Source organism: Frieseomelitta varia, unplaced genomic scaffold, assembly GCF_011392965.1.
Source record: "Frieseomelitta varia isolate USP_RPSP 00005682 unplaced genomic scaffold, Fvar_1.2 scaffold_215, whole genome shotgun sequence".
Classification (NCBI taxonomy): Eukaryota; Metazoa; Arthropoda; class Insecta; order Hymenoptera; family Apidae; genus Frieseomelitta; species Frieseomelitta varia.
The window spans coordinates 900,718-913,521 of NW_025109917.1; the positions used below are offsets into that span (position 1 = coordinate 900,718).

General features: G+C 38.5%; 1 protein-coding gene across 6 annotated transcripts in view; it reads left to right on the forward strand.

Annotated features, from left to right (window-relative positions):
• The window catches only part of LOC122527345 (cAMP-specific 3',5'-cyclic phosphodiesterase 4D), a 182,001-nt gene that overhangs the window by 124,560 nt on the left and 44,637 nt on the right, over positions 1 to 12,804 (forward strand). For 5 of the 6 annotated variants that reach the window (XM_043651432.1, XM_043651429.1, XM_043651431.1 and 2 more), the window contains 2 exons: positions 2,158 to 2,400; positions 3,269 to 3,496. In XM_043651432.1, the coding sequence (XP_043507367.1) occupies positions 3,364 to 3,496 (133 nt within the window). In that variant the 5' untranslated portion in view covers positions 2,158 to 2,400; positions 3,269 to 3,363. Of the gene's footprint in view, positions 1 to 1,120; positions 1,339 to 2,157; positions 2,401 to 3,268; positions 3,497 to 12,804 lie in introns of those variants that run through there. The other variant, XM_043651435.1, reaches the window with a different exon arrangement.

Consider the following 12,804-nt stretch of genomic DNA (forward strand, 5'->3'; position numbering starts at 1 on the left):
AAAAAAAAAAAAAAAAAGAACGATGCCAAAATTTTTTAGATGTAATATTAAACAAACTTTTAAATTTATCTTTATTAAAAAATCATACAGTTGATATCATCTGAACTTTAATACCAATATTTATTTTATTAATAATTTGTGATCCATCTTTAAAAATTTTATATTTTTATGACAACATTGTGCCGATGTGTGTTGTATGACGTTGCATGTGTTACTTATGATTGTACTGTCAAGTTTGGCTCTGGGTGTTCAGTAAATTGTTTAAGCGCTGGACTTCGCGAAATACTTTGGAGATTCAGATTGATTGAAATTTAATCGTTTCTTTACGCGTGAAAAATTGAACTATTTCTTCTTGAGAATTAAACCGTTTCTTTACGTCAAAAATTCTACTCTTTTGAATAGCTTCTCCTATAACACGGTATTCTGATAACACGATTTCCATACAAACTTGGACATCTTTCATATAGCACGAATTTTTCCATCACACTGTTTCTGTGTATTCTTGGTACTCTTGGCACTCGATATACAACACCGAACGAAAGTAATACACCGGAATAGAAAGATATTTTCTTATTATCATGTATCGTAAAGTGGAAAGAACATGCGTAGATTGTTATATCGGTATCCTTAGTCATCGACGTATGTATGTGCATACGCAAATGTCATTACCGAGACACGTGATTTCTCAGAAATACAAAAACGAAAATGTAAATTGTGTCGCGAGCCGAATAAGTTTGAACAAATCGAATATTTACGCTCGTCAGTCGTACGGGAGCTATCGAAAGCGTAACATTCGCGTGAAATACAGTCAGTCAAGTACGTATTAACATTTATATAAATATACGGGTGGTAGATAAAAGCGAGATCCAGTTGAAATGCACGTGGTATTGAAATTAAACTTAAAATTAAAGAACGTTATTCCGCGATAAAAAAGATAGTGAACGCAGATTAATAAAAGTCGTAAAACAGTCGACGATGAATTTACTGAAAGATCCCGATAATTACGGGAAAAGAAAAAGTTGTCAACGATCAATCGTTCGGGACAAACGTGCTATAACGCCAAATTCAAGCTCGACGGCAAGAGAAATTGCAGAAAATGCTGAAGTTGGGAATGTTCGACGTTCTTTTGAAGAATCGCGAACATCTGAAACGACGAGAATTGGAACGAAAACCATGGTTAAAGCAAGAGCTGTGTCGTTTGCAATTTGCATAGAAACGTGTTTATATACGTTTTATATTTTATATTTTCACTATTATCATCATGAAAAAAGCAACAACTTCCGAGTCGTCGGCCTATGGGAGGCGGTATAATGATTTGAAGAATTATTGGTTACTACGGTGAGATGATAAGTAAAATTTACTACATGAAAATTAGATACTGAAAAGTATATTTTAAACGATCGACAAATAAATTAACACGCACTCGACACAAATTTGTTGGAAATAAGTACATTTTTCAGTATGATAGTTGCTTTGCAAACAAAAAAACTCGTGTTTTAGAATGGCCAGCCTTCGAACTTGAAAATTATAGAAAATTGTTGGAAGGAATTTGGCGAAGATCAGAATGGGAAACAATTTTCAAATATTAACGAATTATAATTAAACTGTATTGTAGAGCAGTAGGAAGAATGAGAAGGAAAAGAATTATTAAGAAATTTTTATTAAATACAAAGGAGGTCGTACTAAGTATTAAACAATCACCAAACTCAAAAATGTGCTGTTATTTTGATCCTAAAATGCTATTAACGTATTTCTATAACATAATATAAAACGTATTGTGAAGAGTTCAATTTGTGTCATTTGTACGTGTTGATGAAAGCAGTATAGAAGAATACACATGAGAAAATAATAAAAAATTTAATAAAACGAAATTTAATCTTTTTTAAAGTGTACTATCTTTCGACCGTATGTTACAAACAATTAACAATTATACTACTGATTACAAAGAATTAAAAATTATACTATTATAAAGAATTATACCATTTACAAAGAATTAAAAATTATACTATTATAAAGAATTATACTTTAACGAAAATTCGAGAATAATTCGAGAATAATAAAATAAATTCGAATATACTTTAACTGAGAGACGAAAAGGAAAAGAGTACGTGGAAAACATTTTAACGAGGCTAAAAGTGATGTTTGATGGACTTGCAGAATGGACCATGAAGGAGCGCAGCGTGAGCTGGTAGTAGACGAGCGGTCGTTCTCTCTGTTGGTGCCACGACGGTCATCGACGGGATCCTGCAACGCTGAATCGTTCACCCTGCAGGTGTTGCGCACGGCAGGTACGAAGTCGACAGGTACTGTAATCGGGGGTGACCCGGTTGTTGCCGCCGGGGCGGCGATGCGACGATGAGCTCGCTGAGGATACTGCTATCCTTCTACACCCGACCAGAGGTTAGTCGATTAAAAATCAAATCAATCTCCAAGCTTTTATCTAGAAAATTTCCCAGTGAAGTTTGAGACACTTGTTCTACAAATATTCTTTCGCTTTACTCGTATCATTATAATTTAACGTAAACTTTATTTCTGTAACGTGAATTCGTTTTAAATCATTTTAAATTATTAGGTCGCGTAACAAGTTCGTTCGCAGTGTCTCGACGACGATTATTTGGTCGATTGTTCTTTGAAAGTTTCGTTCTTTTATGCTCCTTCGTTCTTTCAATTACGAATATTCCATCGTCAGTAGTATTTAATTAATTCTTTCAACATTTCAAAATTACATATCATATCATCAATTATGTTTCCAATTATGTTTCACACTCTGCCTCAAATATTTGTAATCATTTGAAATTGTTAGGTCGCGTAACAAATTCGTTCGCAATGTCTCGACGATTATTTGGTCGATTGTTCTTTGTAAGAAAGTTAAGCAAGCAGTTTGAAGATTTCGTTCTTTTATACTCCTTCATTCGTTGAATTAACGAATATTCCATCGTTAGTAGTATAATTCTTTCAACATTTTAAAATTACATATGTTTCCAATTTCACACTCTGCCTCAAATATTTGTAATCAAGCGATACAATTGCGAGCAACATTTATCCATCCCGCGTGTATGTTACATTCAGTGTGGATGAATCGTGTATAATAAATCCGCAGAAAGTAAACAGCAATTTTTGTGATATATTTATTTTTAATATCCCGAAAAATGTAACACCGAGAGGCGAACGAATTTGCCACGCAGCAAACCTAATACTAGCAATAAGGATTCGGGAGAATGAAATTCTTCAACGTGCAAACACAAGATTCCGTGGAATGTTTCCGTAGCCCGGAGTAATAGGAAGGCCTCGCCTTGCAAGCTGTCGCAAGGTCGAGCACAGAGGAGCGGAAGCCGGTTCAAGGCCGATATTAGTTGCTTGGCCATGGACCTCGAGGCGAGGAATGGGACCGGTGGTAACGACGACGAGGAATACACGAACATTTATTTCATCGTTGGGGATCGTAGGGAGACGGTCACCTACAAAGCGGATCAAGTCACGGACATGGAGCTTAAGGGCAAGTCCATTTAATTAATTGATCCTTTAATAGAATTCCTTTGTCGGCTTTTCGAAATGTTAACGATTGATGTTAGCGGTAATAATAAACCGATAGTGTCCGAAAAGAAGTCGCGATAAAATGATATGTTCCTAATCGGTAGACGGTAAATTGCGAGATAAGTTTGACAAAATTCAATTTCGGACGAGAGAGAAACAATTTAATTTCCGATTTTCATTTATTCTTAGCGAACCATTTTTCGAAAGGATTGAAAATTATTTTGGTCGCACGTTGACGAATCGATGAAAGAATTTTTCGCATATCGTGCGTTTGATAACGTTTGATCACAATCAGCCGAGCGGAATTGTGAAAATCGATCGGAGCATCGTATAAAACAAAAAAAGAAAGGAAATTGACTCCAGAAACCTTTCAACGACCAAGTCTCTTGACATTTGCAATTTAGATGTTGTTAGAATCGAGAAGTTAACGAGCGAAGGGTGTTCCAAGGCAAAGAAACGGTTTCGTGAGGACTCGATGGCCATCGGTTTGGCCGATTGGAGGTTTTTCATTCGGGGCCATCCAGCCACTCATCCTCTCCCTCGATAGAGAGATTGAGATTGCCCCGATGCAATTCTACGAATATTCGATATTTCTCGAATCTACTCAATTATCGATCGGGTATGCCGTTCCCCGAACTAGAGCCAATCCTCTGTCGGATCATCTTTCCAGTTCCGCGACCAATACGACAGGGCAACTCCGTAAGCACCGCCGAAATTATATTTGCATACACTTCGAACCGTGATTTATCGACTGAACAATGCCTCTCTCCCCCCAAAAGTAACCTCTTGCCAATTGAAGCTGTTTTACCCTCTCTCGCGTGTCAAATCAAACCAACAGGGATTTACGTACGTTCGTTCGTAATTTTTGTTTGCCGAAACCAGGTTATACCAGGGAAAGAAATCAATGTTTAATTCGCTGTTCGCTTCAGTTTCGATCTACGTTTCCACTTGCTCGAAATAGTCTGATAGCTTTAATAGTAAACGTAAGTAACTGGAATAAAGTTACGTAAAATGGTACTGTAATATTATAGTAATATTAAAATTACGTAAAAAACGAATAAAATAGTACTATAATATTATAGTAAAATTAAAGTGAAATTACGAATTTATAGTAAAATTTAAGTAAAATTACGAATTTATAGTAAAATTTATTACGAATAAAATAGTACTATATTATAGTAAGATTAAAGTAAAATTACGAATTTATAGTAAAATTTAAGTAAAAGTACGAATAAAATAGTACTATAATATTATAGTAAAATTAAAATTACGTAAAATAGTACTATAATATATACTATATATATAGTACTATAAATATTACTAGAATAAAAATACGTAGTTAACTAGAATAAAACAAATACTAACATTTGTGATGTAAGATCTTCATATAATTATACGCAAGAAACGTAAAAACCAGCAAAGACACGCGTAAAATGGTTAGAATCGCACGAGCTGTAAATACTTTATTCGACAGATTATATTTACCATGTGAAACGGGCAAGAAATATAATTTTCCGGTTTCACAAACGTTTCGAATTACCTGACTTCTCCTCGAAGATGCAAAGCTGAAACTCCATCGTAGCAAACTTAATTATTTACAGTGAAGAGTTTTAATATTACCTGGATCCCCTTTAGACACGGTGTTCCTCTTCGATATTGTTGCACGAGGTCGTTATAAAATTCAATGGACGGGAAACCTTTCGGAAAATGCAAGAACTTTTCTAAGCGAACCAACACAGTTCTTTTTTTTTTTTCACAAAAAGAGATTCCTCTTCAAGAGAAATTTGTACTAAATTGATGCGAGTCTTGAAGAGTCTCGAAGAGTTTCAACCATGGATCGAGAAAGTACATTCTGCATCTTCTGCGTTTCGTGTTGAGTCTACGTTCACGTCGAGAAGAAGACTTTCGCCAGACCAGATCCGACAAAATTGCAACAACACGGTAACCATCGAATCGAGGAAACGACTACTGAAATTTTAACGTAAAACACGCGTAACTTTAACGCTCAATGGAACTCGTTGTACGTATCCTTTGTTTCTTCTCCTTCTTCTTCTTCTTTTATCTCCTTCTTTCCCCATTAACGTTGCATTCTCTGTAGAAAATTCGTTTCGCGGTGAACGGGGGAGGATACGTTCAGCCCCCTTTTGCAAACCTTGCGAAACTCATTTCGCCGGTTAATGGAAATGATGAAGTTTTCTGTAGGGATGTCAGAAGCCGTGCGTTCCGGGAGTTTCGTTAATTTCACAGGGATTTCCTTGAGTTACCCCCGCTCGGATCCTTGTTGCCGACGTTCGCGTAATGCTTCTGAAACGGTTCGCGAAAGCTGCCTCGCGTGTTCCATCTTTCGTCCGCTAAATTATGAGAATTATGAGAATTAACCCGACACGAGTGCATCGCTGGAGTCGATTTTCCGCTTGTTTGCTCGTTACCATCTTAATCTACTTTACAAACCGCGTACGGCAACTTTGTACGGCAACCTGCCACGCATGCTCGCGTACGCGACTTCGCCGAAGCGGCGCAGCGTCTAACGTCGTTAATTGCATACTGTTGTGCGATCTTCCTTCGCGTTTGCGAATGTTCACATTCCGCCCGTACTCCGTCTATTGTCGTTCGAATTTATTTACTCGAAGCTTCGTCGATAACGTAGTTCTTGCATTTAGAGTGAAACGGTCAATCGATATGGTGTAAAAGCAACAGAGAATGCTATCAGACTCTGTGCGTAAAAAAAACGTCGTTCGAGGTTCTGTGTTATTACACAGGGTGGTCCATCGAAGGGAGGCCATCGAAATATTTTTTCGAATTTTTGAAAAAATATTTTTTGCCTAACATGAATGGTATCGAAAGGCCTATAGAACTACCACCTGGTAGAAATATTTCTTTCAAGGACTTTTCAAAGCTATTGATGTCCTTTTCATGTAACTGCTATATATTTTTTTATTGTAGCTGGTAAAAAAAAAAAAAGTTTAGATATGTAAAGAACATGATCTTGAAAGTTTAAGCTTTATTTATAAATTTACTTATAAATTCTCTATCGGCAATCGAGAGCCTAATAACAATTATATATTTACATTTGTTTTTGCAGATAGTAAAAATCTTTTTTTATCAGCTCTAACCTGAAATATCGAAGTAAATTGCTTTTGCTAGTTGTCTGCAGGAACCAGTTGTCATTATTTTTTCTTCTACCGGTGTTTGTTAAACAAGGAAAAGCGTACGTACATTTTGTATCAACAACGTCTTATTTCAGCCAAAGCAAAGGAGTTCGAGAAATAAAATGCAACGTGTATCTGTGTTCAACGTCGAGCACGAGCTGTTTCACGAAATTTCATACTTGAGCTTTCATGCACACGAGCGCAAACGTTGCAAGCTGTTGCTACTTCAAAGTTAGAAAACTTTCCATTCGTTGTAATAAAATCGTTGAAACTGTCTAATCTACATTTACAGGTTGATAGTTGTTGATTTTACGTTCCTCAAATTTTCTTCTAATCACAAGAAAAAAGTTCGATGCATAGGAAGTTAACTGTCATCCGTCTCTCACTCGCGCTTATTTTCGCGTATCAGCTCGTTCTCGCCATCTCGTCTGACCATTTCCGCCTCGATCTACTTAAGCCGCGGTTGGGATCAACGAGGTTCTCGACATTCCCGGACGATATATTTCTAAACCCCGGTTAATTGCACGTTTGTTTCGGAGCCATTTACACGTAATTACCGCATTATGAATAACGATAAGCGAACTCGCATCGTGTCAAAGTGCATCGCGTAATTAGGGACGATAATGCTATTGCAATTTATGCTGGCTTGTTGGCTAGTTAGCGGGAAATTGCCGTTCCGTCGTGCCATTACGCGGAGTCAGTTCGCCTGGCGTTACAAAGGGGCACACGCGAAACAGAGTAGCTCGTGTCAATGCCACAAGGAGTCTTTGTGCCCCCCCTTCTGTCGTGTCGTATCGCGCGTGGTGATTCTTTCTCGCGGTAGCTTAGCCTTGTCTGCCGACTGCGAATCGCTCGCGACGTCGATCCTGAAAGGAAAACGTCGCTCGAAAGAAAATCCCTCTTCTATTGATTTCCTCCTCTGTTGTGCGTTCCGTGAATATTCTCGGGGTTATGCGACGCGGACCTCTTACGTAAACCACCGCTTAATCGATAAATTCCATCGTGCATAAAAGTTTCCCCGCGGTTTCTCAGTCCCGAGTCTTTCCTTCGAAGCGAAGAAAATAGAAAATTGGATCCTCCGGTTAGATCAACTGAATTTTTATATCGTTGGATTATCTTCGACTCTGATCGAAATAGACGTCCGCGTGCTAGGTTCTCTGGTGTTCTTTCAACGAAGAATAACGATTCTTGGTTTTTAGAAAGGAGAGTCTCTTTGTTTGTTTCTGAACGTTTTCTGAACGTAAGAGTGATTCCAGATTTCTGAAAAAGTAAATATCTGCCAGAGAACCTGCTTCTGTGCAGTAACATTCCAAATTCATTGAAGAATAGTTTTTCTGAACGCAGAGTGTTCCGAAAGATAGCGAACCAAACGATCTCCAAACGAAGAATAGTAACCGAGCTCAAACGTTCAATGAACACAAATCCCGACGTTTCGTGTGGCACGACCCAACAGAAGCGTAGAAATATAAAAAAGAAAAAAAAAAAAAAATGAATGGAATTGTACGATATTGCTTACGTTGCGACACGAACGAACGACACTCGCGTTAGATTTATTTATACATTCCTTTCAGAAAGCAGGAACGTTATCGTTCATCTGTGAATAACAGAGCAAGTCAGAGGAACGTCGTGGAATACAAGAACTCTTCAAGAACAAGATCTTCATTGTACGCTTACGTTGCCACAGTAATTTAGCCCAGTTAAACCATCTTCAAATATTTTTCGTTTTTTCCCCTCTTTTTTTTTCTTTGCTGAATTTTATTCCGCTTAATTTCCCACGTTAAACATTTCGTTCGAAATTTGCTTCAAATCGGAGGTTTAAACCCGAAAGGGTATAATTCTCATTCGAATATCCCTGCGCAATCAGTCCGAGATCCCAGTGAAATCCCTTTAATCCCACGTATTCTTTTCCCACCGAAATTCCATGGAATTGCACCTAATCGCCGTCTCATTTTTATCCCAGCGAGAGTATCTCATTCGAACGACCATGATTTTGTTTCTCTTTTTTTCTTTCTGCCTCTTCTCTCTTCTCTCTTTCTCTCTCTTTGGACTCGTGAATAACCCACTACGATAGCCACGATCCTTTAACAGACTAACCATTTGGTCGATTCTCGCCTCTTTTGTCGCATCCACCCTGTCGCCTATCGGACGCGAAGCCGACGAGAGGCGAGCACCCGTCGCCGATGTGTTCTTCCTTTTAGTTAATTAGAAAGCTTTTCAACGAGGTCGCGCTGCTGGCCGTACCGCGACAAAATATGCCGACGATGCCCCTGACGAGAATCGATATACCCGTTCGCTGGGTAAATTGACCCTTATTGTCTGGCCAGCAGCGTCACGAAATTCCCGCTCTCTGGAATGAGTTACTAAAAATAGACCCTCGACTCGGTTCGGTTACATCGAACCGTTGTATCCAGTTTCGATCGAGTATTTTTTGGGGGGGGGGGGGGAGAGAAAGGGTAGTTTAATTTCCACTTGAATTTTTCGCTTTTCGGGACTCGTTGGAGATACCACTGTTGAACGAGTTTCGAATTATTCATTTTTCGGAGTAACGACGGAAAGAGAGAGAAAGAGAGAGAGAGAGAGATTTTAAGTTTGAACTCGAGTTGGAACTCGGACGATTTAAAGGCTTTAGCGTACGTTCCGTTCTCAGAAGTTTCGTCAACGATCGTTACGTTACGTAGATTTCTGCTTCGAGTTTCTGCCGAGTTTTGAAATTCTACGAGCTACGACTCGCATTATGCGTCTATAGCTTTTACTCAGAATTATCTCTAATCCTCGAACCTGCGTGCGAGAGAGAGAGAGACACGGTATCCAATTTTATTTTTCACATACGGTTGCGTAAAGGTTTTCGTACAGAGAAAATTGAAAATAGGTCGTGAACTCGGTGAACAGCGGAAATTCGAAATTATTCCCCGCTACAAGATAAAATGCGAATTCGTGCTAATAAATAGCTAATGGCATGGTTAATTGCTGTGTTATATCGGTTGAATAAATCGATCACCCGGCAGCGCTATTTTCGCGGTAATTGCCAGCTTGGCAAATTATTGTTTCATTGATACGACAATTTGTTTGCAGCATCGATGATTGTCGACGATACATCAATCCATTTCCATTTTCTCTCTCTCTTTCTCTCTTTTGTGTTTTTATTTATATGAAAAAAAAAGAAAAAACGAAAGGAGATTCCGTTATTCTATATCAACACACTTTTGCATTTTAACAAAACTGTACCTCAATTAAAACTGTTTTCGCGATCATTTTCGTGATAATTAACGCAACGGTATCGCCGCCTGTATCATACTTTCCGCTAGACAATTATCACGAGAAGAGCTTCTCTCTCTCTCTCCCTTTTTCTCAGCAGTTTTAATGAGTCTGACAAACAGCTGGTGCCTCATGGCCACGTCGAGTTGCCTTTTTCGTGCATCAGCCGAGGGAAATTCATTTTCACGGTTCATTGTTCCGCTCGTTAGCAGATTTCTGGATTGTAGGACGACTCGCGGCGCACAATGCAACTTGCGGGCGAAACTAAATAGATGTCATAGGAACGAGAACGTGTTGAACGAACTTACAATTGAATTTTATCTAAAATTTCGACGTATAGATGTATCTTTAGCATGTATCTCACAAAATCCTATGAACTTTTTCTATCATTTAATTGATAGAAGAAGTTTAGATTGCAGGTGAAGTTTAGATTCTAGATTGCAGGATGGCTTATGCCGTACAATGCAATTTAAATGGATGAAAACATGTTAAGTGACTTTTAAAATTGAATTTTATCTAAAATGTCGATTAACACAAGACTGGACACATTTTTGACTACTTATTAACTTTAATCGAAATTCACGTGAGCGAGTTTCTGAATAGCAGGACGTATAATGCAACCTAGATAGAGAAATGAAAACGTGTTAAGCGATTGAAAATTAAATTTTACCTAAAATGTTGATTAACAACTAGACTACTTTTTTTTTTTTTTTGTTCGCAAAAATTCCACGAGTTTCCATATTTTTTTCACCGAAATTCCCGCGATTGTTCTGTAAAAATAATAATTTTTAATAATCACGCGATTAACGCCGGAAATGGCTGTCTATTCAAGGAAAGTTGCTTGATTTTCTGTTCGACGGTTTTTTTGCCGATTCAGCTGTAACGTCGTTTCAAAGAATATAATTACGGGATATAATCGTTTGCGAGAATGTAATTTCACGTATTTCGCGATAATCGAGAAATTCGATTCCTGAACGCGTACGAGCACCGGGACGAGGATCTTTCTCTGGTTGTTTCAGCCTATCCGCTCGCGTAGGTTCGATATACGCGCGTACGTGCACGCTCCGAGATACATTAAATCAAAACGCGAGTGTTTGCGTTGCGCCATTCGCGTTAATGCAACGCGCACTCGGTGGATAGGTAATTGCGATCTGTGTCGATGTTAATGGAATTTGCGGTCTCTTAATCGAGGCGGATTTAGCTGAAATTGGATAAGAAGCTACGATCGCCCCCTCCTGATCGCGGCCATTCAGTTCCCAATGTTTTCATTTCATTTCGAACATTCCTCTTGGCCTTTTTCTCTTTGAAACACGCGTGTTCTTTCGGAATATTATTTTTCAAAGTTGGCGCAATTGAGAGAATTATCGTTAGTTTGGTTGGAAATAAATCTCAATTTCAAATACAATATATTGTGTGTCTCAGCTTTCAAAGCTCTTTGTCAATCAAAGTAACAACCATTTGCTTCAACACACTTCTGCCAACAAGTTGCAAGCTTGTTTGTCCCAGTAAAAATTTACTGAACCACCGTGCGTGTCTCAACAGTATCTCAGAGCCAAATGCATTGTTGACTTTACGCGCTCTTCCACCTGTTTTGAATTCGTAAAGAAAGAAACTCGCTTTTCGACCAGTTGCCATTTCAATGGCCAGAAATAGAATTGAATCGTCTTTGAAACAGAAGTGACTGATTCCAAAATACACATCAGAATATGCTCTTTGAAATTACACGTGACACGAGCACGACAGACGCGGGAATCCGCAGAGTAGTATGAGGCGAAGTTACGAAACGTAAAGAGCGGAATTATTTTTCCAACCGGCCCGATATCTCGAGTAAAAGGCACGTGCGAAAGAATCATTATTACTTGCATCAACGCTTCTTCGCCGAGTGCAAACATTCGGGTAATTGATTTCTCAATGACTACGCTATACATTCCCTCCTCTTGTTATATCTTTAGACTCTGTAACAGCAGTTTCGCATTACGTTTTATTTTCGTCGCTCGGCAATGTTAATATTAACGTTAATATTAACACATTGTTGCCATTATAGAACGAAGATACGCGGATAGAAAAAAATTGTACGACAAACATTTCAAAGCGAATGGCAATGTAGACAAAACGATGGTCGCCGTGCCGTTTGTTCTTCCGTGTAATCCGAACTTTCGTCAACGATTTAACCTTCCTCGGTTGAACTAACAGCAGCTAGGTTTTCAATAATGTTTCTTTCGTCGTTCGTGCAAAATCCACAGCAAACTCCGTTCCGTTTCGCGTCAGTACGTGTGGCTCAATGCCGGACAATTACGAGATTAGGGGCGGGTTCTTACGACCGCATGAATTTGCATTCTCACCCTCCCGTCTAGACGACAGTGGAAATAGTTCGTTAAATACAGCGCCGTTCAAAAGTTTCTCGAATCGTTCGGTCGAACAAAATTGTTCTTGCAGCGAGCATAATTGCAACTAAAGCAAGAAACACACGTTGAAACGATATACTGGTGAGAGAATTTTGTTTATTTCTTCTACGGTAGGAATCCCTTTAACCTTTTGCGCTGAAATGACGTGCCACTCACGTCGAGAATTTTTTATCCCAAATTGCAACATTTTCTCAGTTTTAAGTATATTTAAATGTAACTCAGAAATGATAAGTTACTTATTAATCATTTCTATCCAGTGATATCGTATCGACGAGTTCAAATGGAAAGGAAACCGACAAGTTATTGTGTACGGTTCGGTCATTCGTTATGGTCCGCGCAACCAGTTGCCAGCGCAAGGGTTCAAGATGTAACAGTGAAAGATAATAAGAAGAAGTAGGGATAGAAACGTGGTAATATATGAATAAGTATGAATGAAAGGTGATGTTCATCTGCGTGATCAA